This window comes from Hemicordylus capensis, chromosome 12 (assembly GCF_027244095.1).
Source record: "Hemicordylus capensis ecotype Gifberg chromosome 12, rHemCap1.1.pri, whole genome shotgun sequence".
In the NCBI taxonomy this organism is placed as follows: domain Eukaryota; kingdom Metazoa; phylum Chordata; class Lepidosauria; order Squamata; family Cordylidae; genus Hemicordylus; species Hemicordylus capensis.
In genome coordinates, this window is record NC_069668.1 from 6,164,457 (window position 1) to 6,192,452 (window position 27,996).

The window sequence follows — 27,996 nt, forward strand, 5'->3', positions numbered from 1 at the left end:
GCCCTTTGGGGACAGGGAACCATCTTATTCATTTATTCTTTCTCTATGTAAACCACTTTAGAAACTTTGTTGAAAAGTGGTATATAAATATTTCTCCTTGTCATAGAAGAAGATTATGTTTTTTTCCGGTTTGGAGAGCCCATTAAGTTCCCTCCTCCCTTTACGTCCTTCATTCCGTCACTGAGCTGCGATGTCGAAATTGTAATTTTGTTAAACTACAGCACTGGGGCTAGTCTGAACCCAGATCTGTGCTGCAATTGCGGTTTTAAAATCATGACTGAAGAGCACAGCTTCAGGTTTGGGCGAGCCGCAGGGCAGTGGTGTGGCAAATCAGGACCCAACCATGTGGCTGGGGATGATGGGAGTTGTAGTTCAACAACAGCTGGAGAGCCTCAAGTTGGTGGTCACCCCAGGATGTTTGGTCATCTGAACCTACACTTACTGTACATTTCCAGACACTAGCTGGATTTGGAAGTGATGGAATTCTGGCTGTTCTACTGGTGATCAGTTCTAGTGCACTTGCACTCATATAGGACATCTCAACTCACCAAAGCTGAATTGGCACTGAATGCGTCCTGCTGCTTTGAAGCACTGGTTTTGCAGCCAGGCTCTTGTCGTTTCTTCCAGTTTCATCCTGCTAATCTCACACATGTCTATGGAGGACTAGGGGCAGAAAGTGTTTTTTGTTTTACTATTTTATAGATGCGAGCAGTATTCAAGATTTCTCACACACCCACACAGCAACAACTGCTAGTTGAGAGAAGGTGCTTCCCAGGAAAGTTTGAAACTGGAAATGCAGTTTACCTCAGCATTAAAAACTATAGTTCTCTCTTGACAAAATGGGAACCCTTTGGTTTAAGCGGGGAGTTAAGCAGCGGGGAAATGCTTGACGAACAAGCAGGAGGTTGCCGATTCAAATCCCTGCTGGTACTATATCGGGCAGCAGCGATATAGGAAGATGCTGAAAGGCATCATCTCGTACTGCACGGGAGGAGGCAATGGTCAACCCCTCTTGGATTCTACCCAAGACAACCACAGGGCTCTGTGGACGCCAGGAGTCGAAATCGACTTGATGGCACACTTTACCTTTATCTTTATTTATTATTTATTTATTGAATTCTTATACCGCCCCTCCCAGTTTGGCCCAGGGTGGTTTACAAACAAAACAAAAACAGTTAAAATCAGGCAACAACAAAAACAAACATCTTAAAATACCATAAAACAATCAGTTTAAAAACTATTTAAACCCCCCAATTAAAAAACCCTTTAAGGTGTTTCCAGTGTTCGAGTGTGGAAATGGCAAGTTAGAATGGTCAGCTTAATTTTTGCACTGTGCAAGAAGCAAAGGTTTTGTACAGTCCCAGGTATTGTGCTAGCTTTCCAAATTAGACTTGATGCATCCACACAGTCTTCATCCCTCTGGAGAAGGATGAGTACAGGGGCTCAGGCAGCAATCCAGCCATTGTAGCTGAGCTCCCCTCACTTGCTAGAGATGCACCCCATCAACCAGGGGTGTAACTACCATTAGGCAAGAGGAGGCGGCTGCCTGGGGGCCCCCCATGCCTCAAGGGGCTCCCCAGAGGCAAGTCACATGATTATATATTGTGGAGTGTGTGTGTGTGTGTGTGTGTGTGTGTGTGTGTGTGTGTGTGTGTATCAGTGAGGGGCCCATTTTAAAATTTTGTCTCTGGGCCCACTCCAGCCTTGTTACGCCCCTGCCATCAACTTCTGCCTGATGCATTTCTCCAAGTCACAGCACTTCCCCCAAATGCCAGATGTAGTTCAACAACATCTGGGGACCCAACCTTAGGAAACCCTGAATGAGTGACGGACTTACTAATAGATGAGGCTGATAAGGACAATCACTGAAATGTCGTTCAACAAAATCCCGGCCAAGAAGATGAAAGACCATTTCTCTTTGTTCCGAATCCCTTATCTGGGGCTTCACTTCAGCAGCGAGAGCAGCTTTGTCTCTTTAAAACCTGGAAGAGTAAAAAAATAACAATGCATATGTATGTTATATACGCACTGTAGTTTTCAGTTGCTGTCCAGTTTAGTCTTTCCATTTACCTATATTTCCATGTATCTATATTACCTACACTATTTTCTTTATACACTACTTTAAGAACATCTGTTGAAAAGCAGCATATAAACCACAGCCCTGCTGGATCAGGCCCAAGGTGGCCTAACTAGTCCAGCCTCCGGTTTTCCACAGTGGCCCACCAGATGCCTCTGGGAAGCCCACAAGCAAGAGGTGAAGGAATGCCCCCTCTCCTGCTGTTCTTGCCTTGCAACTGGGATTTGGAGGCCTCCTGCCTCTGAGCCTGGAGGCAGCCTCTAGCCTTCAAGACTAGGGATGTGCACGGAACTGTGGCGGGGAGGTTCGAAGGAAGCGGGGGTTTATCTTTAAGAGCGGGGGAGGGGCACACTTACCCCTCCCGCCATCATCCCCCCCCCACCGGCGTCCGCCTTTTTCAAAGCCCATCGGGGCGGCAGCGTACCTCCCTGCTGCCCCCCGTCTTCTGGATATGACCAGAAGTCACTGATGCGCCTGCGCACGCGCAACATGCCCATGCCCATGTTGATGCACACAGGCTTTGAAAAACACAGACACCAGCAGGGGTAAATCGGAGGGAGAGGTAAGTGCACCCTCCCCCGCTCTTAAAGACAGACCCCCCGCCACCTCCGAACCGGTTAATGCATATCCCTATTCAAGACTAGTAGCCATTGTAGTAACCCATCCTCTGAATATTTGTATGTGAGCACTGTAAGATATTCTCCTTACGGGATAGAGCTGCTCTGGGAAGAGCAGAAGGTTCCCAGTTCACTCCCTGGCAGCATCTCCAAGATTGGGCTGAGAGAGATTCCTGCCTGAAACCATGGAGAAGCCACTGCCAGTCTGGGTAGACAATACTGAGCTAGATGGACCGAGGGTCTGACTCAGTATAAGGCAGCAGCCTATGTTCCTAACACAAAATTTAACTGATATTGGCTTCCTATGTTCCTAATCAGCTCATTAATTTATTGAGCCTGCAGTCCTTGGAGGAGAGCTGCCTGCAACCTTGGAGATGCCGCTGCCAGTCTGGGTAGGCAATACTGAGCTAGATAGACCAAGGGTCTGACTCAATAGCTTACTATGTACCCAGGGCTGGACCAACCCCAAATGGTGGGCTACTCTAGAAGGTTTTCAAGAGGGGAGCGTAAATGTATACCCCCCCACCCTAGAACTTTTAGTGCACAATCCAGGTCTTGCGGTAGCAAGCATGAATTTTCACCTTTGCTAAGCAGGGTCTGCCCCTGGTTTGAATTTGAATGGGAGACTACATGCGTGAACACTGTAAGATATTCCTGGGGCCACTATGGGAAGGGCACCTTCCTGCTTGCATGCACAAGGTTTCAAGTTCCCTCCCTGGCAGCATGTCCAAGATAGAGCTGAGAGAGACTCCTGCCTGTAACCCTGGAGAAGCTGCTGCCCGTCAGTGTAGACAATGCTGAGCTAGATAAACCAATGATCTGACTGGGTAGAAGGCCTCTTCCTATGTCCCTACCATCTTTTAAGGGGACAAATGCTCATAGTTATTTTTGGCACTGTCTACCCCATGAGAAAAGGGAAATAGGTAATAGCATTGTTGCACTTACAGCTTTCTCCCCTCATCACCCCTTCTTTATCCATGTTAGCAAACTATTAGGGTAAAATTGCAGTCATTTTCGTACAGAGCAAAGGGTCAGGCTAACAATGAACAAACTACTGTACTTGCTCCATGGAGACATCTGTGGAGTACATTCCTACCCATCTTTAGTAGTTTTTTGTGTTTTGAAAACTTGTCAAGGCTTTTAAAAACACCCTTGCAAATTTGGCCAATACAGACCTGATGGTCAGGGCAATCAAAGCATGAGAACACACTGAATGCTGAAAGCCTTGTAATGCAACCACCGCTTTTCCATCTCTAGGTGTGTAAGGTAAAGGTAAAGTGTGCCGTCAAGTCGATTTTGACTCCTGGCACCCACAGAGTCCTGTGGTTTTCTTTGGTAGAATACAGGAGGGGTTGACCATTGCCTCCTCCCGCGCAGTATGAGATGAAGCCTTTCAGCACCTTCCTAGATCGCTCCTGCCCGATAGAGGTGTTTCCCCACAGTCTGGGAAACATACCAGCGGGGATTGTGAAGGCCTTGTCAAAAAGCACAAGCATCATCCTTCCCCCAATATGGGACCGACCATTCCTGTGGCTCACATCCCATATGAAACAGGGATAGGTATGCTTCACCCACCCGTGCCCCGCCAATTTCTGGAACAGCAGTCCTCTCTCCTCCTCCTATCTGCTACTTCCCACCATGTAGATGCGTAGACAAAAGCTTGGGGCAGGGGGGTGTTACTCATGGTATCAGATGCACCGAGTAGGAAGGGGGGGGGCTATAGCGCAGTGCATGTTGTGCATGCAAAAGATTGCAGATTCAACCCCTGGCAGCATTTTCAGATCGGGCTGGGATAGACCCCTGCCTGGAATCCTGAAGAGCATTAAGTGAGGAAAAAGTAAAAGAGAGTGCAGATTTTACAGCTAGGCTTTGTACCTCATGCCATGGCCTTCCAGGCAATAATGTCTCCTCTCTGCAGGAATCCAACCAAGAGAGACTGAAAGCCTGATTGCTGTCAAGTGATCTTGTTCTCGGACCTCCAGGTTTTTCTCCAGCGGCCTCTTGCTCCATTTCAAGTGACATTTTCAAAAGAAACACACTAGGTTTTCTGTCAGATCATCTTCATTATATGACGCCGAGGAAGAAGCTGCTACACAAGTTAAACAGCAGGACTGTGGAATTGCAGCTATGAACAACCACCATTCAAACCAACAGTTTGCTATTAACTGTAACCAGATAGGGACTGCAGCCTCATACATTAACTGAAATAGTCAAACAGCAGACGCTACATTATATCTTAACCACACAGATAATCAGGATGGTATACTGGCCACCATAAATCTGGCCTTGGGAAACTCAAAATTTAAAACCCTACTAACCTAACAAGCTCACTGAATTGAGCAGATCTCTCTCACTCAGACTAACTTAGCTCATAGTGTGGTTGTGCAGCTAATTATTAATTTTTTATTCTTTATTCTTTATTCTTTTTTTTTTTTACATTTTATATCCCGCTAGCTTAGGCTGAAAGAGAAGTGACTGACCCATAGTCACCCAGCAAGTCTCATGGCTGAGTGGGGATTTGAACTCGGGTCTCCCCAGTCCTAGTCCAGCACTCTAACCACTACACCACGCTGGCTCCTCTAATTATCACCCTGAACTTCATGGAAGTCGGGTACAGCTCTGTTTAAATGTAGCAAACTATGGTTTGGCAGTATTAAAAATAAGTTCAGGAGGAATCCCAAGATTCCTCCTCCTCTTGAGCATTTGGAGGTTTTTTTAGCAGACTGCACTTTACTGTACTATGGGAAACACCTATATTGGGCAGCAGTGATATAGGAGATGATGAAAGGCATCATCTCACACTGCGCGGGAGGAGGCAATGGTCAACTCCTCCTGGATTCTACCAAAGACAACTACAGGGTTCTGTGGGCGCCAGGAGTCAAAATCAACTTGACAGCACACTTTACCCTTTACTTTACTGTGACATCTGAACTAGCCATCTATGATTTGCATTTGCCGAGGGCTGTCCTTAGAGAGGGATGCAGGGCCAGGGGCAAATCAACTAGGGTGTGGGGAGGCCCTTCCAGTTAATTTAATGGGGGTTAAAAGAGTAGTGGGGCTCAGAGGGGTCGCCCTGCTTGCCCTGCCTTAAGGACAGCCCTGCATTTGCCTTGCAGATTAGGACTGAACATCACAGTACAATCGAGGTAAAATGAGTCACTAAGTACTCTGAGAAGGGGGTGGTGCTGGGAGAGTTCATAAACTTCACAAAGCAAAGCAAAAAGCCCACACAGCAAAGAAATGGTGGGGGGGGAGGCTGCAAAACAGCTCCCCACCAAACAAAAACAAAAAAAAAGTGAAGGAAGCACCAAAGGGCAACTGAATGGGAAAAGAAGCCATGCTGGGTTGCTCTTTAGCCCAAGTGCAGCTTGCTAAAAACAGAGGCCGTTGCTCTCCCCCTGCTAAATGAAAGAGAGCCACCACTTAATGTCAAAGGTGCTTCTTTGCCCAGGTAGCAGGGGTGGGCAGCCCTAGCTATGATAACCCCTGGGTGCCCTTAGGTCTGCCACTCTCTGAGCCTGCCTTGCAGGGCTGTTGTGAGGCTAGGCAGGCGGCCCTAGCTATGACACACACCCTGGGGGGCCTTGGGGCCAATCCCTCTCTGAGCCTCCCTTACAGGGCTGTTGTGAGGCTAGAAACACAACAGGGCTGTGTTACAGGGCTGTTTGTGCGGCCCTAGCTATGACCCCCCCCCGCCAGTCCCTCTCTGAGCCTCTCTTGCATGGCTGTTGTGAGGCCAGAAGGGCAGCCATGCTTGTGAGTCATTCCCTCTGTGAGCCTACCTTACAGGGCTGTTGTGAAGCTAGAAAGGCAGCCCTAGCTATGACCCCCCCCCCGCTGATGCGTTTTCTCTATTGATTACCTACTGCTGACTGCAGTAGCAATAAACTTCAATTAATAACTCCAATTCCTTGTATCTGACTGATTGGCTAAGTGGACCCAGGAACGAGCCCCATCTACATCACCGCCAGTCCCTCTCTGAGCCTCCCTTACAGGGCTGTTGTGAGGCGAGAGGGGCGGCCGTACCTATGATCCCTCCACACACCAGTCCCTCTCTGAGCCCCCCTTGCAAGGCTGTTGTGAGGCCAGAAGGACGGGCGGGCTCTGAGGAACCCCGCCCCGAGTTCCTTGAAAGAATGTCTGCATGAAAACCACACAAAATAAAGCGCCACCAAGCGCCGCCCCGCCCCCCCGCGCGCCCGGGCCTACTAGGCGCGCTGGACAGGCCCGTCTCCCTCCTGGCGTCGCTATGGCGACCACACCACCCGGCGGCGCGGCCTCCTCTCTCTCCTCGCCTCCTCCTGCCGCCGCCGCCACTCCGCCTCTTTCTCTCCGCAGCCGGTAGTAGTAGTTGGAGCCGTGGCCCCCCGCCGCCGCCCGCCCACTCGTCTTGCCTTCCGGCTTCCCTTCGGGGATGGAGGAGACAGAGTTCCCGGGAGGCCGCCGGCCATGAAGCAGCGGCTGCCGCCAGACTATGCGAGGTAGGCCGCAGGCGGCAGCCGCGCCCGCTTCCCATTCTGTAGCGGGGGCTGCCTTCTCGCGGGGGGGGGTTGCCTGCCCCCCGCCCCGCCCCAGCCTGGGGGACTCCGGGGCCGAGGTCTCCACGCCCCCTGGGGGGCTCCCGGGTCTGTCTTGGGTGGCCAGCCGAGTGTGATGAGGACCTTTTACCGTAAGTCTTGGGCCATTTAAATGGGGGAGCAACAAGCAGGGCTTGTCCCCTTAGCTAAGCAGGGTCTGCCCTGGTTTGCGTTTGAATGGGAGACCCCATGGGTGAGCCCTGGAAGAGCTGCCCCTCAGGGAGTAATGGGGCTGCCCTGGGAGGAGCATCTAGGTTCCCAGTTCCCTCCCTGGCAGCATCTCCAGGATGGGGCTGAGAGAGACTCCTGCTACCTGCAACCTTGGAGAAGATGCTGCCAGTCTGTGAAGACAACACTGAGCTAGCTAGACCAAGGGTCGGACTCAGTAGATGGCAGCGTTCTGTGTTCCTAAGTTACAGAGAATAGATTTAGAGAGGAGAGCTGATCTTGGAGTAGCCAGCATGACTTGCTCCCTTAGCTAAGCAAATGCAAACCAGGGTGGACAACCTGCTTAGTAAAGGGGGCAACTCATGCTTTAGCAAAGGGGACAACCTGCTTAGCAAAGGGGGCAACAAGCCACCTAATGGCACAGCGGGGAAATGACTTGCCTAGCGAGTAAGAGGCTGCTGGTTCGAATCCCCCACTGGCATGTTTCCTGGACACTATGGGGAACATCTCTATCTGGCAGCAGCGATCTAGGAAGGTGCTGAAAGGCACCATCTCACACTGCGCGGGAGGAGGCAATGGTCAACCCCTCCTGTATTCTACCAAAGAATCGCTCTGTGGTCGCCAGGAGTTGACACTGACTCGAGGGCACAACTTTACCTTTACCACAAGACCAGCTCTCCTCCCATGGTTTCACATTTGGAGTAATACCAGGGGTGGGCGGGGTGGATTTCTGCAGGATAGCAGTCCGAGTTATTTTATTTCTATTCATTTATTTTGTTGTATTTATGTCCCGCTCTTTCTCAGAGGAGCTCAGAGCGGTGTATATGGTTTTTTTAATCCTCACGACAACCTTGTAAGGTAGGTTAGGCTGAGAGATCCAGAACAAAAGTTGTCATTGATCTTAAATCATTAAGCTGAGAGATACAGGACAACAAAAGTTGTCATTGATCTTAAATCAGTCATTGATCTTAAATTTCCAGACCCAACAGTATAAGCAATACTGAGCTAGATGATCCCATCAGCTGGCTCCGTAGAAAGCAGCTTGTGCGGTTTGGAACAGGTTCTGTGGCCTTGTCTCGACACACCAGGCTAACTGGTATTGCTTTGTGTTCTGCTTAGCTTCCGAATGGTATGTGTAGTTCTGTGTTTGCCACTTGGCTGAGCTAGAAAGCCCGGCTAGAATAATTCAAACCGCTTTGGGCACTTTTGTTGAAAAGCGGCGTATAAATATTTGGTGTTTTTGCCATTGAAATAGACCTCCCACTCCCTCTCCAGCTTTAAACTTGCTTGTTCCTTCCTAGGAAGTATTACTCGGCGATCCAGGGACTTGGAGCGGATAGCAACCAGCCTGGAGCCATGCACCCCAACGCTAATAATCGCCATGGCGCCCCAGGCAATAGTGACGGTACCTCCTCCTCCCACTGTCCTCACGCAGCAAGATTGCCAGGAGAAGGCTCTTGCTCGCACGGAGGGGCTATTCACATCCAGCTCAGTCCCACTTCAGGGGAGGCTGGAGAAAACCCCAGCTCCGGGCAGCATCCGCAGCCGGGGACTTGGAGTCGCTCGGGGGCCCACTCCTACAGCGAGGCGAGAGGGCCCGAAGATGGCAGCTCGGATCTGGAGGAACAAAGCGGCAGCTCGCTCTCGGAGCTGAGATACCTGCTCCAGTGGCTGCACAAGAGCCTCCCTTACCTCCTGATTCTGTCCATCAAGCTCGTCCTGCAGCATACAACTGGTAGAGTACAAGGCCTTGGGGTGCAAGCCGCTCTCTTTACTAGAATTCAAGGCTGAGAGGGAAGCAATGGGGGATCTTCTTCAGACTCGGTGCTCCAAGACGAGAGCTGGAAAATGAAAATGAAGAGTTTAATAGTGGGATGAGTGTTCCCTTTAACCAGGAATCCCAGATGTGGTTGACTACAACTCCCAGCATCCGCAGCTGCAGTTGCCTTAGGCTGGGGGTGCTGAGGGTTGTAGCCAGCCTCATCTAGGATTCCCTGCTACAGGGAGCACTGCTTTGGACCTGGCGTACGTCATGGGAATTGGACAGGCCTGCATCTTCTCGGTTGCTGCTATCAAGGCATCTCATTGGGTTATCCTTTTCACGTGCTCCTGGGCAGGACTATGCAAATTCTAAGTAGAAAGCCTATAAAGCCTGACAGGGATAACTCAGTTCTTATAGTCCTGCGTTGCTCCTGGCAGGAACTCTACCGAGTACTTTGTTGTAAGAACTTTCCAATCCTCTCATTACCTTTGTCTGTGTCCTTCCTTGTGTTTCCCACCTTAGTTTTTTGTCAGTTTAAAGAAAAAAAAGGAAGCCCTCACTCTGTTTCCCGGCTACATCTGTATCTCCCGCTTCCTCCTCCCCTCCCCCCCCGTGTATGGAGAAGCGGGGACGCAGAATTATATTTGTGAGAGTGCCTAAGGGGCGGTTTTCTCCACTTTTCACGAGCACTCAGAGCCTCTCCGCCTCATCAACCGCTTCTCTCTCCGAGAGTCGGCCATTTGACTCCCCGATCTTCCCCGATCCTTCCTCAGCAGCCGACAGCCTGACCGAGCGGACGGAGCGAGAGGGCCTCAGTTTGTTCCCGCCAGTGTGCGGCGAAAACCGGGTCTTGCACAAGGGGGAGCATTCTGCTGCTTTGCCACAGCGCTTTACACGCAGCGCAGCAGCTTCTTTACCGGAATCTGAAAGAGCGGAGAGGGCTAAATTGGAGCGATTAGCAGCTCAGTTAACGGCGGGAATTACCCGACCGTTAGTCAAGCCCCCTACTGTACAAACGGGGCTGAAACTGTGTGAAGGAGCTGACAAGATGGCGGAGCGCTTTTCAGAGACGGAGGCGGTCCAAGATGGCGGCCGTGGTGCAGACCTGGCTCAAAAGCCCGCCAAATCCCAGGAAAGGGTGTTGGTGAGCACTGGATGGGGGAGGGGGGTGCGGGCCCCCCTAGGTCACCAAATGTCCTGGCCTCTACGTCCACCACGGTCTGTGTTCCCAAGTCAGTGCCCCCAGAGTGGCAGGCGTGGCTTAAAGATGCTATTGTGGACACAGTTATGCAGTTATAACCAGCCAGAAAGTCCAAGAGAGCCAAAAAACGGAGGCGCTCTTCCTCCTCTTCCTCAGAGGCATTCTCAGATTCCAGTTCCTCTGCCAAGGTCTCTAAAAAGGCAAAGGTAAAGAGGAAACATGTGAAAAGGTCCAAAAAAGCTAGTAAGAAACCCATTTCTATACACTCCTCTGAGTTGTCAGGAAATGAGTCTGGGGATCCCACCCCAAAAGATATAAGGCCCACAAGGATTAATAGGGCTACGCCACCCGTCCCCCTACGGGAAGAGGACGATGTAAGGTCCACAAGGGTTAATATGGCCACGCAACCCCTCCCCCTACAAGGGGAGGATGATATTACTCATCCTACAGGTTTTGGGGATGGTGGGCAGGACCCAGATCAGGATCCATGCCCCGATAAAGAGGAGGGGGAATGGTCAGGTGCAGAGGAATTTGAACAGCACCAAGTATCGCAAAGACTTTTCTTCTGAGGATTTTAACCGCCTCTTTACTAAGGTCCTTAGCACTATAGGGCTGCAGTCTACAGTAGCCGCGGAGCCGAGCCAGAATCCAAAAGGGGACCTAGTTTTTCCCAAGGCTAAGCCACGGGACATTCTGTTACCTATGCCTGAATGTTTCACCGAAGCTATAAAGTCAGAGTGGGCATTGCCAGCTGTCAACAAGAAGCCCGTATCCGTCACTACACGTTTGTACACGTTTCAACAGGCACCATCAGATTTGTTAAAAACGCCTAGTGCAGATGCTCCTATTTCTCAATTGGTCACCGGCTCCCTGATTCCAAGGGACAGTGAGACCTCCCTGAAGGACCCTTCAGAGAAAAGAGCAGAATTCGCCTTCAGGAGAGTTCACGATAACTCATCCCTAGCCACACGGGCATCTGCAGGGGCATCCATGGCGGCCAGAGCCAGCCTCTTATGGCTCAACGACCTGATTGATGAGCTACCCCCGGAGTCCACTTGCCTTCGACAGCAACTTTTAAAACTTCAAAGGGCACAGGCGTATGTGGCGGATACGACCCTGGACACCATTCGCTTTGCCTCCAGGGCTTCAGCGGCAGCGGTGGTAGGCCGGAGGCACCTATGGCTAAAGGGATGGCAGGCTGACTCCACCTTGAAGGCTAATTTGTCTGCAGTTCCTTATGACAGTGTTAAGCTCTTCGGAGATACTGCCCTGGAAAAAGTTTTGGTTCAGTCAAAGGATAACAGAAAAACGATGCCCACGGCGCCCAAAAGGGGAGACAGACCCTCGTTCAGGAGACCCTTTAACTCCTTTCGTACCTTTCGACCAGCATTCAGGGGACGAGACAGAGATTTCAGGGGCCCGAGAGGTACGTGGCAAAGACAACGTTTCACAGCCAGAAATGCTAACAATCGCCAGGCCTTCCTCCAAGGAAAACAACAGGGAAAGCAGCAGTACTGATTCAGGGCCCCTCATCCTGGGGGGGGGGGCGCCTGTCCCTATTTTGCAGCACCTGGGAACAGACTGTAACAGATGCCTGGGTTCTGGAGGTAGTGAAGATGGGCTACAGAATAGAGCTGGGCTCACTTCCCCGCTCCTGGTTCATCCCTACTCCCCGCTCTCGCTCTTTTACCAAGCACGTGGACATGGCAGGAGCCATCCAGCACCTGCTCGACATCGGTGCAGTGGAGAGGGTGCCGGCGGGTCAAGAGGGGGAGGTAGTCTACTCTATTCTGTTCACCGTCCCCAAAAAGGACGGTTCAAAGAGGGCAGTATTAGATCTCAAGTATCTGAACAAGCACATCAAGCCCAGAAAATTCCGCATGGAGTCCCTCAGGTCCATCACGGAATACTTACAGAAGGGAGACCTGCTCTCTTCCATAGACCTCAAGGAGGCGTACCTGCATGTCCCAATCCACCCAGAAAGCAGACGATTTCTACGATTCAAATATGCGGGGGTCGATCTGCAATACAAGGCCCTCCCGTTCGGGCTATCGTCGGCTCCCAGGGTCTTCACCAAGGTCCTGGTGCCACTCATGGCATGCCTGAGAATGAGGGGGATCCATGTATTTGCATATCTGGACGATCTTTTAGTAAAATCGAGATCCCCTGAGAAGGCAATGGCAGACCTACAGGCTACTATCTACACCTTGGAGCAACACGGCTTCCTTGTCAACCATCAGAAGAGTGTCCTGATTCCGGCTCACAGAATCCAACACCTGGGAGTGATCATAGACACTCTACAGGGTCGTCTATATTTACCAGAAGAGAGGATCCAGGTCCTCAGGGCGGAAGTGACATCGGCATCGCGCTTGGGGAGGGTTCCCCTCCTTTCACTTGCAAGACTACTGGGTCTGATGGTGGCCACCTTGGAGTCGGTACCGTGGGCCCGGTTCCATCTCAGAGAATTGCAGTGGTTTCTCCTGGGCTATCAGAGCTTCATATCCCGGAAGAAGAACATTATGGTACAGCTGCCCCCCACAGTAAAGATGTCTCTCTGTTGGTGGGAATCCACCCAACACCTGTGCAAAGGGAAAAGGTTCCTGGAGTTCCCAAAGATGATTGTAACCACGGACGCCAGCACCAGGGGTTGGGGAGCCCATTGTCTCCAGGGGTCGGTCCAGGGCAAGTGGACCCAGGAGGAGAGGAGCCACTCTATAAACTGGCTAGAACTGAGAGCAATACGGCTGACATTGCAACATCTGCACCCCCAGGTATCAGGTGCAGACGTCCTGATCAAGACGGACAATACAACCGCGAAAGCCCGTCAACCGGCAGGGGGGAACAAGATCCAGGTCCCTGTCTCGCGAGTTGACCCTCCTAATGACCTGGGCAGAACGTCATCTGAACTCCCTCACAGCCCATCACGTAAAAGGGGACCTCAATTCCGTAGCAGACTGGCTGAGCAGGCAAGATCTTCTCCCGGGGGAATGGGCCCTCAACATGAGGGTTTTCGATCTGTTGGCACACAGGTGGGAGAGACCGGTTGTGGACATGTTTGCCAATCCCCTAAATGCAAAGCTCAGCAGATACGTCACCAGGTTCCGTTGCCCCATTGTGGTAGAGACAGATGCCCTGTCATGTCAGTGGCCGAAAGGTGTTCTCTATGCCTTTCCTCCAATTCCCCTACTGACTCGGGTCCTGAGAAGAATAAAGGAACAAAGGGTGGAGGTCATACTGGTGGTGCCTTATTGGCCAAGAAGACCCTGGTTCGCAGAACTAGTCTTCCTCAGCGTAGACAGCCCTTGGCATCTACCAGTCACACCGGATCTTCTGCTGCAGGGCCCGGTTCTCCATCCGAACCCGGTTTCAGCTTGCCGCATGGAGACTGAGCGGCGACTGCTGAGCGCACAGGGCTTGACTCAGAAGGTGACAGCTACCATCTTAGCATCTAGGCGGCCCTCCACGAACAGAATATATCAGTGTACGTGGAGAACTTTTCTGCGTTGGTCATACCAACATCAGGTTCCGAAAGGTAAAGCTACAATCAACCACCTACTGCAATTTCTACAAGATGGTCTGGACAGGGGTCTCTGACCCAATACTCTCCGGTGACAAGCGGCGTCTCTCATCCCACTCCTATCGGGAGGGAGCATGAAGTCTTCGCTATCTAACCCCTTGCTAAAGAGATTCCTGAGAGGGGCCACACTGCTCTCTCCACTAGTAGCTCACAGATTTCCTACTTGGAACCTCAACCTCGTTCTTAGGGCCTTGCAGCATTCTCCCTTTGTGCCAATTTGATCAATCCCTATCAGACTCTTGTCCATGAAACTGGCATTCCTTGTAGCGTTAACATCAGCGAGACGAGTATCGGAACTCAGATCCCTATCTGCACACAAGTCATTCTGTATAATCACAGAAGACGCGGCGCGACTCATTCCAGATCCATTCAGCAAACCAAAGGTCCTATCCGACTTTTACGTGGCACAGAATGTCTTCCTCCCATCCTTTTGTCCGCACCCATCACACCCACAGGAAAAACTTTGGCATAAGCTCGATATACGGAGATGCCTAAAACGTTACTTAGCGTGTTCCGCAGAGTTCAGGAAGACAGACTCTCTCTTCGTGTCGTACCTACCCTCTTCAATGGGAGAAGTGGTTTCTTCAAGGACTGTTGCGAGGTGGGTAAGGGCCTGCATAGCCCTGGCCTACGAGACCCAAAAAGTAGCTCCCCCGGAATGCATTTTGGCTCACTCCACAAGGTCGATGGCTACTTCGGCAGCTTTTGCAACTAACGCGCCGGTGCAGGAAATTTGTAGGGCAGCAGTCTGGAAAAATCCTACTACTTTGACTAAGCATTATAAGCTAGACGTATGCATCGGCACAGGCAGCCTTTGGGAGACGGGTACTCCAGGGAGTTCTTCCCCAGGAGTAGAGTGCAAGGTGGTTCCCTCCCGGTGACGTACTGCTTGGGTATGTCCCAATAAGATGCCTTGATAGCAGCAACCGAGAACGGAGCATTGGTTACTCACCGTGAAGGCTTCTTCTGGTTGCTGCTGTCAAGGCATCTCAGCCCACCCATTTCTCTTTTGTTTTTTCTGTATCTAATTTGCACTCTACTTCCTGCTAGACACCAAGATTACTCTTGGTTTCAGGGATATGAGGATTGGAGTTTAGGTTTCTGGTTCATATGTTTTTTCGTATTATTCGTTTTACTGTATTTCTATGTTATGCATGTTGGACTGTTTCTCACTTTCTAACTTGTCCTTTAAGAACTGGGGAGGGGTTATCCCCGTCAGGCTTTATAGGCTTTCTATTTAGAATTTGCATAGTCCTGCCCAGGAGCACGTGACGAGGATAACCCAATGAGATGCCTTGACAGCAGCAACCAGAAGAAGCCTTCACAGTGAGTAACCAATGCTCCATTTCTTTAACACACACACACACACACACACACACACACACACACACACACACACACATATATATGCATAATTCTGGATTCCATAATCGTAAGGTAGGGCAAAAAGCCATGCATGGTGCTGAAACTCTATCCATCACCACCAGGCGTCTTATTTAGCCATACCTCTGCTTTTTGAGATTCCACCAGCCATTGACCACTTTCAAATACCTTTGCCACCCTAAATGCTAGGGATTTGCTTCACAACACAAAGCAAATTGGGGAGCAGTGTTCCCTCTAACAAGGATCCCCAGATGTTGTTGACTACATCTCCCAGAATGAATGAGGGGAGAGTGGGTCTTGTGGAAGAAAGCATGACTTGTCCCCTTAGCTAAGCAGATTCCGCCCTGGTTGCATATGGATGGGAGACTAGAAGTGTGAGCACTGGAAGAGAGTCCCCTCAGGGGATAATGGGGCCACTCTGGGAAGAGCATCTAGGTTCCCAGTTCCCTCCCTGGCAGCATCTCCAAGATAGGGCTGAGAGAGACTCCTGCCTGCAACCTTGGAGAAGCCGCTGCCAGTCTGTGAAGACAATATTGAGCTAGATGGACCAAAGGTCGGACTCAGTAGATGGCAGCTTCCTATCTTCCTAATCCCCAAGCAAAAGCTATTGAACCTAGGGATTCTGGGAGTTGTAGTCAACAACATCTGGGAATCCCTGTGAGAGGGAGCACTGGAGGAACGCTGCTGTTGCTTAGCAAAGGGGACAATTCAGTGTCCCCTTTGCTAAGCAAGTTCTGCCTTGGTTTGCATTTGGATGGGAGACTACCTGCGAGTGCTATAAGTTATTCCCCTTGGGAGATGGGGCCATGACTCCATGGAAGAGCATCTGCAGGTCCTAGGTTTAATCCTTGGCAGCATCTCCAGGTAGGGCTGGGAAGGACTCCTGCCCGAAACCTTGGAGAGCTGCTGCGAGCCAGCGTCGACAAGACTGAGTTAGATGGAACAACCCTCTGACTCAATATAAGGCAGCTTCCTATGTTCCTAACCCCGCCCCACGAAAGAAGCAATATCAACAATTTTAAGAAGATAATTTAAAAATCTGAAATTTTCAAGCGTCTGATTTTTGCCCTGAATACCACTTTCTGTGCCCCTGTAAAATTCTGGTGTATATATACAGCTGAAGTTTAAACTTGCTGCTTCCCCCACTAGCTGGGGTAAATTATTTTCCAGACTCCTTTTTGATGGTTTTAAACTGGAAGCCAGCACATATCCCTCCGTATCCTTCTTCCTGGGCTAAACCAACCAATTTCTTCAGAACACCCTCATAAAAACATATAAGTTGCCTTGTATGCCATTTATCCTTATAACTCTCCTCTAATTTCTAGCTTTTGACATCCTTCTTGAAGGGTTGTACCCAGATCTGAGCCCAGACTTTGGAGCGTGTTGCTTCCCAAAATTTGGAGATAATTTACTCGTTCAGTCCCAACGGGCAGTGTGCTTCTCTGCCAAAGTATCCCACTGTTGATTCCCAATCGCCCTCACCTAAGAATGTGACCTTTCATTTCTTTTCTCGCTCTGTTTATGTTCTTCCACTGAGAAAATGCGGATGTACATTTTAGCTCTTTAAGTTGTGCTTTTGTTGCTGTATACATAAGGAGCCTTGGGTTGCTTGCTGACTGAAACCTTGAAAGTCAAGTTCTGCAAATCGATCTCAAGCAACACTCTTAAAAAATGGGTCCCTTCTTTCTCCAAAACCAAGCCAACGTGACCAGGACATGATACAAAGCCACAGCACAAAATACAAATCTGTCTTGCATTTGCAACCTTTCAAGTTACTAGTCCCCCCAGAATTATAAGCCTGCTTTCTGACACAGCTAACTCATTTGTGGCACTTAAGATGCAATCTGTACATACTAAAATCCGTTGAACACCTTAAGACATCTGAGTCAACAGTTGGTCAGCCTAACATACTGGCACACACATAATAGAACCAACTCTCCTCCAACTGACATAATCTTCCTGCCTGGTCAGTTTTTATTTACTACAAGCAAGCAGTTGTTTATAAGCCTATTTAAAATGTATTCAAAAGAACCCAAGGTCAGCCACACCAAAGCTTCTATGTTAGGCAAATTCAATCAATCTTTACTTTATTATGGTCAAAGACCCGCATAAAGTACAGGGCAAAAGATGAGTAAAAAGGTAGATTTTTAAAAAAAGCATAAAAGTCATAATAATTCAGCAATGTAGCCAGTGTTCTCTCTAATCCTTTTCATCTGTGTGCGGAATGAATTTTTTTGTGGGTGGCAGTATTTATTTATTTATTGTTAAATTTGTATACCACCTTTCATTAAAACAATCCCAAGGCGGTTTACACAGAAACTTAAAAACAAGACTATAAAAATGACACAATTAAAATATTAAGCTAAAATATAAAACAAATCTGACTAAAAATTTAAAATACAAGCATAAAAACGGTATAAAATACAAAGCAGCAGCAGTAGAGACAATCATATAAAAGCCTGTGTAAATACTGTGTGCAGACAGTTCTAAAATCCATATAGTCTGATGACCTTTTTCAGGTGCAGTCATTATCATGCACTACCCTGATGCCCCTATGTCTATAGTAGCTAGTTATTTTTGTTCCATTGCCAGTTACAAAATGCACTGTTATTATTTATTGCATGAAATTCCCATAACATTTTGCCACCTTAAGACAAAATTCAGTTCAATGCATGTTTTTGTTCTCCCCCCCCACCCTTTAATTTACCCTTTTTTTCTAATAGGCATTTCTCTGGGAATTGGGCTGTTAACAACATTTATCTATGCAAACAAAAGCATTGTAAATCAGGTTTTCTTGAGAGTAAGTATTGGCCTCTCCAGTGAGGTTGTAAGTATTTTTATAGCTTGATTTTTATTCAGGGAATCTATAAGTTCTTGCCAGAAACATGGAGTGCCGTGTCTGTTTTTGTTATAACAGGAGACAGGTGGAATAAGGTTTGTTTGTTTTTAAAGCTTATTTGACAAAATCAGAAATGCCAACTTTCTAAATATAGACCAGGTACAACTTAGAGAAAAGTTTAACAATTAAAGATGGGCAGACTCTGTTGTTTAAAACACATATTCAGGGGTCCAGTTCAAAGCATATTATTCTAACCACTTTGAGAACCTCTCGTTGAAAAGCAGTATCCAAATAGTAGTAGTAAGGAATGTTTTCTCGGCTCATTAGCCAATCTGGAAAAGACTTTTGGTAGAGCTGTCATGGGCTATCGGTTGGTTATCCCTGACTGAGGGTAGGTTCACCCGAACCAATAAAAGCAAAGACTCTGGTTCCCAGAGTTTGGCAGCAGGCCGGAAGTGGGCAGATGGAAAGCTGAAACTGATCGTATCGTCCAAACCTGTCAGTGTCTGCTTCGTCAGCCCTTCTTACAGTTCTGGGTCAAACATCTGTAACTGACTTCAACTCTTGGTTACAGCTATTGGTTCCAGAACTATAAATAGGGCTGAAGCTGGCGGGGTTTGGACCACACGGCCACTGTCGGCTCCCCCCACCCCAGAGGAGTGGGGGGAACTGGAGTTTCAACTATGATTGTGTTGAATGAACCCACCATGAGATGACAGTAAAGGCCACTCTCTGTTTAATCAAGAGGGATGGGGAAGCAGAGAGACGACCTGTGCCTTGTGAAAACTCACTTAAAAGTCCAGGGACATAGCTCAGCAATCTATGGAAAGGGCTGCTTTTGGAGAATTAACACCATAGCAGGCTTTCCCTGTAACAGGGACGCCCAGATGTTGACGACTACAATGCCCATCATTCCCAGCCAAAGGCTATTACAGCTGGGGATGATGGCAGTTGTAGTTGACAACATCTGGAACTCCCTGTCACAGAGAGCGCTGTGCCACAACAGAAGTAGCCGTCTAATATCTTGAGTTTATAACAAAAAACAAACAAACGTGAGCCCTGAACATCATGATTTAAAAAACACTTTTATCTTGCAGGAAAGGTATTCCAAGCTGCAGTGTGCTTGGCTACTGGTTCTCCTAACGGGATCATCTCTCCTCATATATTATACCTTCTACTCCCAATCACTTCATTACAGGTAATTAGTGGAGGTTCGTAGTGGGTGACGCGTCACTGCTTGCGGTTTTCTCTCTCTGCCTTCAAACCAAATGAAATGCTTTAGTTCGGGTCTCTTGTTCAGACATCTGAGGACTAAATAATGTGAAGAAAGTGAGTAAGAACATAGGAAGAGCCCTGCTGGATCAGGCTGAAGGCCCATCTCGTCCAGCCTCCTGCTTCACACAGTGGCCCACCAGATGCCCCTGAGAAGCCCACAGGCAAGAGCTGAGGGCAGGCCCTCTCTCCTGCAGCTACTCCCCTGCAACTGGTAGAGATGTTTCTTCTTTTCAGTGCTAGAGGTCACCTGAGTGAAATTCAGGTCACCCGAGTGAAACCTGAGGTTACCCAGTGAAATTGGCCATGAACTTGGGCAAAAGAAAATAGTCAAGCGAGTTCACTAGCCCAAGATGTGGTCATGGCCACTGAGTGGCTCTACAAATGCATTAGACAAGTGCGTGGAGGATAAGCGGTTGTGCCCAAGTGGAACCAGCAATCATGAGGGCTGTCCACACGATCGTCACTAGGGCAGGAGAAGCTTCCTACCCTAACTCAGGAGCTGGGTGCCCTGCTGATTTGTTAGATTAAAAACCAGGCTGGAGGGAGCTTGCTTGTCAGACAAGGCCCAGCTGTGCAGGACAACATTTCCCACCTACCTCGTTCAGAAACTGGGGAGGGAATCTGGGTAGGGTGCAGTGTTCCCTGGCAGAGGGATTCCCAGATGCAGTGGACTATAACTCCCAGAATCCCCAGCAGTGTTCCCTCTAATAGATTCCCATATGTGGACTACAACTCCCAGAATGCCCAGCCAAAGGCCACTGCAGCTAGGAATGCTGGGAGTTATAGTCCATAACATCTGGGAATCCCTCTTAAAGGGAGAACTGGTAGGGTGTGTTCATCCTCCCCCAGCTGAGACTTGACTGACAGTCCAACTCCACACCTCCAACCTAGTTTTTACCCAGCGTTGAAAATCGGGAGTGTCTCGGCTCCCGAGGCTTCTCCTTCCTAATGGCGATATTGTTGGGTGCCCTGTAGTCCCCTTGAAATGAAAGTATTGTTAAACAACACAGTGCACTCATCTTTTTTCAGAAGCGAAGATGTTCGACCATAAACTTTGTTCTTGTTTTTCCAGCCTGATCCTTTTAAGTCCTAAAATGGATTTTATGAACTTCTGGGAAGTCCTTTGGATTGTGGGGGTCACCGACTTCATTCTCAAGTTCCTCTTCATGAGTTTCAAATGCATCATCCTGCTGCTGCCTCTGTTCCTAATGTCCTTTAAGTCCAAGGTGAGAGCCTTTGAACTTTTCCACACAGGGCTTTTAACTCACTTCTTGCAATAGAGGGTGTGCATTCACATATCGGCCAGATCGACCCCGAAGTCCATGCCAGCTATCGGGGAGCACTGCACACAAAATTTTGGATTTTTCATCACACATTAGAGTGTAGCCCCTGCTAACTGGGCAAAGAATCACCTTTTAACGTGGCGATTCTCTTTATTGAGCAGGGGGAGAGCAACTGGCCCTCTCCACTCCCAGGACAGTACCTCCGGTGACTGTTGCTGGTGTCTACCTTATGCTTCTTTTTAGATTGTGAGCCCTTTGGGGACAGGGAGCCTTCTTATTTATTTGTTATTTCTCTGTGTAAACTGCCTTGAGCCATTTTTGTAAGGGTGGTATAGAAATCAAATAAATAAATAAATAGCCCGATTTATATCTGGGGTTAAAAAAATGCATCATGTGGAGGGGGCAACTTCAAACTCATGGTAAAGCCTCACAGTAAACCTGCGGAAAAGCCTGCTGGCAGCCACCAAACGTACAAAATTAAAAACAATAAAAATGGCTCATATATTAAAACTGCATTAAAAAAAAGAAGAAAATCAACACAGTGAACAGAAACACCCGGGGGGCAGGGGGACTGTTCCTGAGGCTTGCGCATGTGCACACGCTCACAAGTTTTCTGATGTGCACTCAGTTAATTTTAGATCCCGCTCAGGTTGAATCAGGAAGGCCCCACTCTGAATGGAGGTGCGCACACAGTGCCTTGATACTGCCACCCAGAACAAAACTAATTCTGCACAGAGATGGAAAAAATTAGAGCGACCACTGGGGGAAATCAAATTCTTCAAACCCCCACAGACTACAGCGCTGTGTCTTCAGGGGGAGTACAGTTTGTACAGTTATCTCTTGCCAACAGCGAGGGTTCCGTTCTGGGAAAACCTCGCAGTTGGCGAGCCCATGAAATCAATGGCAAACGGGGATTGCAGTCGCGAAAGGACCACAAAATACAGTGGAGAAATAGAAATAAGTCCCCCCCAAATCACCAGGAGTGAGGAAGAGGATTGAAGGCGACCCCCGGAAATCACGAAAACCCCATTGCAAAAATATCTTGCCAAACCACAGCTACTCAGGTCACGGTTGGCGAGACCTAACGCAATTTCCCAGTCGCGGATACTCAAAATCGCAATTGGGAAACCTGCGGTTGGCGAGGGATAACTCTATTCCACTTCCTGGGTCTACAAGTTTGCTGACCTGGTGTACCTCTGTCTTGTCTGGATTAAGTTTCAGTTTGTTCCCCTTCAAAATTTGGCTACCGCCAACTCGTATGGCAGCTACTCGGGAACAGGCCTTCTCCGTTGCAGCCCCTGGACTTTGGAATTTGCTCCCTGTTGAAATCGGAGCCTCCCCATCTCTGACAGCTTTTAAAAAGGCACTGAAGACACATTGATTCACCCAGGCTTTTAATTAGATTTATAGTTTTAAATAATTTTCATACTGCGTTTTAAATGTTTTTAATCTTTTAAATGATTAATTGATTTAATGTTTTAAATTATTTTAATTGTAAACCACCCAGAGACCAAGTTTTGGGTGCTACAGAAATATTTTAAATAAATAAAAATCTGTAGCCTTTCTCCACATTTAGAATCTGACTTTCAGTATGGCGGAACATCCAGACATCCGATCTCCCGACTGCCTTCGGAAACAAGACAGACTCTGCTGCATTTTATTTCTGGAAATTGTGTGGCACTAAAGAGACGTGCCGAGACACAGTTAAAGTAAAAGTATCACACGTGCCTGAACACTTCTCCCAAATTCGGTTCACAGTTACCCTTTTTTCTTCAACTTCAGGGTTACTGGTACATGGTCCTAGAAGAAATCTGCCAGCACTACTGTCGAATCGTCCCTATCCCGGTTTGGTTCCGATACTTTGTTGGCTTGAGGGAGCTGGATAGCCTGCTTGGATGGAGCCTTGGGATACTGTTAGCCCTGCTGTACCTTATCTTGAAGGTAACCCCCGATTTCCTTTTTCCTGCTTGTTCTAAAATGTAGTAACAGAAGCAGTATATGGGCTTAAACATCAGCACACCTCATAGCCCCCTTTGTGTACCTTTGTTTTCTGAACTGCCTCTGTCTCAGACTCCCCTGCTCTCTATCCCCAGACGACTGTTGAGGAGTGAGAGGAGAAACATTAAAGTCCTCACACAGCAGAGTATGCTCTGTTAGTAAAGAAGTTTAGCCCAAGATATGATCTAGAGGTTGAATTCAAAAAACAAAGCTTTATTAAGAAATCAAAACATCACATACCGAGAGAGAGCTATTGAACAAAATACCCAAACAGGCACTAGCCTTCAACAGTTCTGACTTACTGCCTTTAGAGACCTATTCACATACCTCATGTCTCTAGTGGCCAAAAGAGGTTACTGCAGTGCTAATGCTGTCTAATTCTAACTCCAACAGTAGTTGAAAACTATTTTTCTCCCTCGAAGTAGGAGGTCACAGCTTACAATGGGTAGTCTTCCGCTCCTTGCTCCAGATAGACAGGAAGTCTCAGGTGTTTTGAATAGGTAGGATCCGTCCCCCTTCTCCCGACATGCCCAGGTGTAGCTCCCCAGTTCCTTCCTGTCTTCGCTCTGGATTAGACGCTTCTGGGCAGGGTCCTGCCCAAACCAACTTTCCACACCTTTCTCATCTTGGTGAGCTTTCCCTTACTAACCGCATGGATCTCGCTCAGGCAGGGGATTCCCTTCTGGGATCCATCTCAGGGGACAAATGCTCATTGTGATTTCTGGCAACATCTACCCTTCTAGAGATGGAAAATATAGGTGATGGCATTGTTGGACTTGCAGCTTTTCTGTGCCCCTTCTTTATCCCTACCCCCAAACCATTAGAGTAAAATTGCAGTCATTTTTGCACAGAGGAAAGGATAAGGGAACAATGAACAAACTGTGGGGCTCTCTCCATGGAGTCATCTCTGGAGGACGTTCCTGCCAATTTTCATTTCCCTTTGTCGGGCAACGTTAATAAGATTTTCTAGTAGGGTTTTTTGTGGGGGGGGGGTTGCTTTTAAAACACTCTTGCAAATTTGGCCGCTTCAAGCTCTCTATGGTCAGGACAATAAAACCATGATAACAACCTGAAAGCTGGAAGTCTTGCAATACCATCACATATTTTCCTTTTGTAGGGGTATAGACCTCGTAAAAAAAAAAAAAAAGAATCAAATGAGCATCTCCCTGCCCCCAATGTTACCAACTACCCCAACTGGGTCATGTACTAGAATAACTAGTGACTTCAGTGGGATTAGCAATGGGCGCAGTTAAGTACCTAAAATTAGTTTTGCCTGCATAGGAACCTCATGGTCTTTAATAGTATATAGGTTGCAATTCACTGAACTACGCGACGAAGTTCTGTTTTGATGGAGTCGGTTGTCTCTGTTGCTCAGCGTCTGGTCTTCTACGTATCCATTGAGCTCTCTTCAATGCTTTTTTCGGTTGTAGGCTCACACAGATCCAATTTAATTGTGCAGATCCAAGAGAACCTTAACATAAATGATGTCCCTTTTCCTTTTAAAAGCGTTGAAAGTATATATTCCAGGAAATCATCATGCATAATTATTTCCACTCCTCCTCCTCCAGCTTTTGAGCTGCTTTGGATATCTGAAACACTTCCGGCGGGTCTTGCAGATATTTTACACACGACCGGTGAGTATTTGTATCTGGGGAAGAAAATGAGATGGCTGTAAACTATAAAGTTGAGCAGCCCTAGTGTAGACAATACTGATTCAGATGGGTTCTTTTCCCCTAGCTCAGGCCTGCTCAACTTCAGCCCTCCTGCAGATGTTTGCCTACAACTCCCATAATCCCCAGCTATTGGCCACTGTTGCTGGGGATTATGAGAGTTGTAGTGGGGGGCCATAGTTGAGCAGGCCTGCCCTAACTTGTAAATCCTTGGCTAATAAGCATAGGCCCTGCTTTCTAGAACGAGGAGGAAGAACCCACTGGATGTTCTCCGCCACAGAGAAGGCAGCTTTTTATGTTGCCCTGTTATGCTCCTCCTCAGCCTTTAGAGGAGGGTGAGATTGCATCAGTGTCTTGGAGCTTTTTAAGGGATAGGCGCCTTTTCTGAGCGATGACCTAGCAGCCCTGCGTCTAGTAAAAAATTGAACAGTTTAAGCCCTTAGGAAGCTGCAATATACTGAGTCAGACCCTTGGTCCGCCTAGCTCAGGATTGTCTACCCAGACTGGCAGCGGCTTCTCCAAAGTTGCAGGTAGGAGTCCCTCTCAGCCCTATCTTGGAGATGCTGCCAGGGAGGGAACTGGGAACCTTCTGCATGCACACTACCATGCCTCGTCCCCTCCCATCAGCAGTATAGGGATCCTACTCAGCTGGCAGGGCTCTTGAGGAATGACCGAGTACATTAAAGCACTTTGTAATTGGTGCTGCTGCTCTTACTCAATAATCTTTCCAACAGTTGCCCCTGGGATCCAATGATAACTTGATCTGAATGATAATCAGTTTCCTTCAGTGTGGCTAAATGTGTAGCTTGTAAGGTTAGTATAGAGATACTTACTTGATGTAGGTATCTCCTTTTCCAATCTACGTATGATGATTGCTGTATGGTGTTACTTAGCTGGTCGGTGACCGTAATCAAGGAATCTGATCTAATATCTCATGCCATCATCTTCTGGCGTTCCCAAGTGTCAAAACAAGCTTCTGTTGGGTTTCTTCACCATTTTCTCTCTCTAGCTCCTCTGAAGTGTATCAGCCTTGTTTAAAATATCTGTTCCCTTCTGTCATTATGCAGACCTATGGAGTGCCAGCCAGCAAAAGGCAGTGTACAGAGGTAGATGATATTTGCTCTATCTGCCAAGCCGAATTCCAGAAGCCTGTTCTTCTCATCTGCCAGGTAACTAGTTTTGGTTTCCCACTGGCATTTGTGAGCCAAGTGTAGGGCAGTGGTGCTACCACTGTTGAAGAGTGGGAAATGAATTACGAAAGGAGCATGTACCATGCCTCAGGCGCATGAGCCCTGCAGGAATCACGGAGCTTTTCATCTTTCTTAATGGCACTTCTGTTCTAACCGGTGCATCTTCAACACACCATATTGTGCAGCTCTTGAACAGCTGTGGGGATTTTGGCTTCCATTCCTGTGGGCCCCCAATTCAGGTCTAGAGTCTGTGCTTTTCATGGCATCTGTTGATTTCTTGCCCCAGTATTACGGGATTCCCCATTCCTTCTCTAGTAAGCTCTGGTTTCATTACTCAGAGGTGTCAGTCAGGATTGCAGGGTGCACGCAAATCCCTCTTTTCCATACACTTCCCCTTCCTGTAATCTGAATCTTGTGTATTTTGGAATACGTTAAACAGCCACAAATGGGAGCAGTGATTCAATAACAGTTGCCAGGGCTTAAAACAACTAATTCCACACACCTAAGCTGGGGGCATACACAAGATCTTCACTGCCAGTTTAAAGAAATGGAGCTGGACTCCAGAATGCAGATTTGATTGCACACTACTGGGCCAGGCCCTATCCAAAATTCAGTATCCCCACTCCTTCCCTTGCAGACTTCCAGGTCTTTTTAAAAACAAGGATGGTTGTCTCTCTTGCCCTGTGCCCGTGCTGTACAAATACGACAAATATTGATATACTGCTTTTCAACAAAAGGTTCCCAAAGCGGTTTACATAGAGAGAGATAAATAAAATGTGTCTCTGTCCCTAAAGGGCTCACAATCCAAAAAACTTTAGATGCCAGCACCAGCCACCGGAGGGATGCTGTGCTGGGGATGGAGAGGGCCAGTTGCTCTCCCCCTGCTCAGTAAAGAGAATCACCTTTTTAAAGGTGCCTCTTTGCTCAGTGAGCAGGGTGCTCTTCCACAATGCACAGCAATAGAAGTGTATTGGGCATATTCTAGTTCAGGAGTTCCTCACCTTGTTATCTCAGTTTGGGTCAATGGTGAAGCCCGAACAGCTCCACTATCCTCTGCCACTCACCAGGGTTGCTGGGGTGATGCCGAAAGGGTTCCCTGGGCGAGGGAAATTTACACCAGTTGTAGATTGAGACTGAAACTAAGCCAAGTGTTTTTCCAACTCCATGTCTTTGTCTTTCTGTAATCAAAGTGGTTCCTTCTATTACAGCACATATTTTGCGAAGACTGCATCACTCTTTGTTTTAACCGAGAGAAGATGTGCCCCCTCTGCCAAACGACGATCTCAGACCACATCCTGAAGTGGAATGATGGGGCCACTTCTGTGCATTTACAAATCTATTAAAAGCCTAGCTGATACTTGCTTCACAGTGTAAACTTATTTGGAGGCTGGACTTAAAGGGTGGGTAAGGAGAGAAAAGGGAAGTGTGTTCAGTACTTGGGGGTCCTTTCTTGTCAGCTTTTGTGGCACTTGTATGTTCAAACACAAGGCAGGGGTCTGATGTTGCTTCTTCATAGCAGCCTTCTGGTGCTGCTTGTGTATAAATACTCTAGAAAGGGATGTAAGCCTGATTATACTGTACAGGTTGAGTATCCCTTAGCTGGACTGCTTGGGACCAGAAGTGTTCCAGATTTTGGATTTGAAAACAAATAAGCATTGAATTTACGATAACTACAGGCAGCTGTAAATGTAATGAAAAATAATTGCAAGAAAATTTTCAATGCAATAATGTTGCTGGTCATGTTAGACTCAGATTTTGGAGCATTCCGGATTTTGGATGTCCGGATAAGGGATACTCTTATGCCTGTACATCCCATTGCAATCTAAATTCAGTGTTATAGACTGAAGAACTGGGTTATATCAGAGCAACAGGAGGATACTTGAGTTTTGCTCCTCTGGTGTTAACCAAACTGGAATGTTAATGGGATCCATTAGCTCAGAACTTTGGAGACGCTGCCCATTCACCTTCTCATGACATTTTTTGATGGCATTAACTCGACTTTGTAGGAGGAAAGAGGCAAAACAACTTTTGCTTCCAAAGTTCTATATGCAACCATGAATATTTTTTCCTATTTTTAAAATTCTGAATTCTGAAAGTAAAATCTTGATTGTCGTCAATGGGTTTTATTGAAAGAGATCTACTTTTTAAAATTGTCATAGCTAGGTTGGTGAAAATAAAGGTAGTTTTAATCTATCGGTCTGGAACATTTTATTACCCATTTGTATTTATAGATTTTCCCACATAGGACCACTAAATGTGCTATGAAAGGAACTCATAGGAAGCTGCCTTATCCCAAGTCAGACCCTTGGTCCATCCCGCTCAGTGACTGGCAGTGGCTCTCCCAAGGCTTTAGGGCAAGGTTGTCTTTCCCATCCTTAC

General features: G+C 47.9%; 2 protein-coding genes across 26 annotated transcripts in view; one reads left to right on the forward strand and one right to left on the reverse strand.

The window, feature by feature from the left end:
- LOC128336186 (uncharacterized) overlaps positions 1 to 7,051 on the reverse strand; it is a 110,464-nt gene extending 103,413 nt beyond the window's left edge. For 21 of the 24 annotated variants that reach the window (XM_053275444.1, XM_053275451.1, XM_053275447.1 and 18 more), the window contains exons 1-3: positions 4,570 to 7,051; positions 1,838 to 1,982; positions 549 to 663 (exon numbers count right to left, since the gene is read on the reverse strand). The gene's annotated coding sequence lies outside the window, so the exon portion shown is untranslated. The remainder of the gene's footprint in view (positions 1 to 548; positions 664 to 1,837; positions 1,983 to 4,569) is intronic. The other 3 variants (XM_053275441.1, XM_053275440.1, XM_053275434.1) reach the window with 3 other exon arrangements.
- RNFT1 (ring finger protein, transmembrane 1) lies at positions 7,045 to 27,810 on the forward strand. 2 transcript variants are annotated; one of them, XM_053275426.1, is made up of 9 exons: positions 7,045 to 7,175; positions 8,741 to 9,174; positions 18,086 to 18,162; positions 19,299 to 19,399; positions 20,549 to 20,702; positions 22,542 to 22,700; positions 24,326 to 24,391; positions 25,495 to 25,596; positions 26,826 to 27,810. In XM_053275426.1, the coding sequence occupies exons 1-9, from the start codon at positions 7,144 to 7,146 to the stop codon at positions 26,958 to 26,960; spliced, it is 1,260 nt and encodes a 419-aa protein (XP_053131401.1). In that variant the 5' UTR covers positions 7,045 to 7,143; the 3' UTR covers positions 26,961 to 27,810. The 2 variants fall into 2 exon arrangements, with proteins under 2 accessions (XP_053131401.1, XP_053131402.1); XM_053275427.1 differs by lacking the exon at positions 7,045 to 7,175 and adding an exon at positions 7,227 to 7,363.
- The last annotated feature ends 186 nt before the right edge of the window (positions 27,811 to 27,996 follow it).

Coding starts and splice junctions, on each gene's coding strand:
- RNFT1 (XM_053275426.1), top strand. CDS start 7,144: ATGAAGCAGCGGCTGCCGCCAGACTATGCGAG. Junction 20,703..22,541: donor TAATGTCCTTTAAGTCCAAG/GTGAGAGCCTTT, acceptor CTTCAACTTCAG/GGTTACTGGTACATGGTCCT. Junction 25,597..26,825: donor CTGTTCTTCTCATCTGCCAG/GTAACTAGTTTT, acceptor CTTCTATTACAG/CACATATTTTGCGAAGACTG.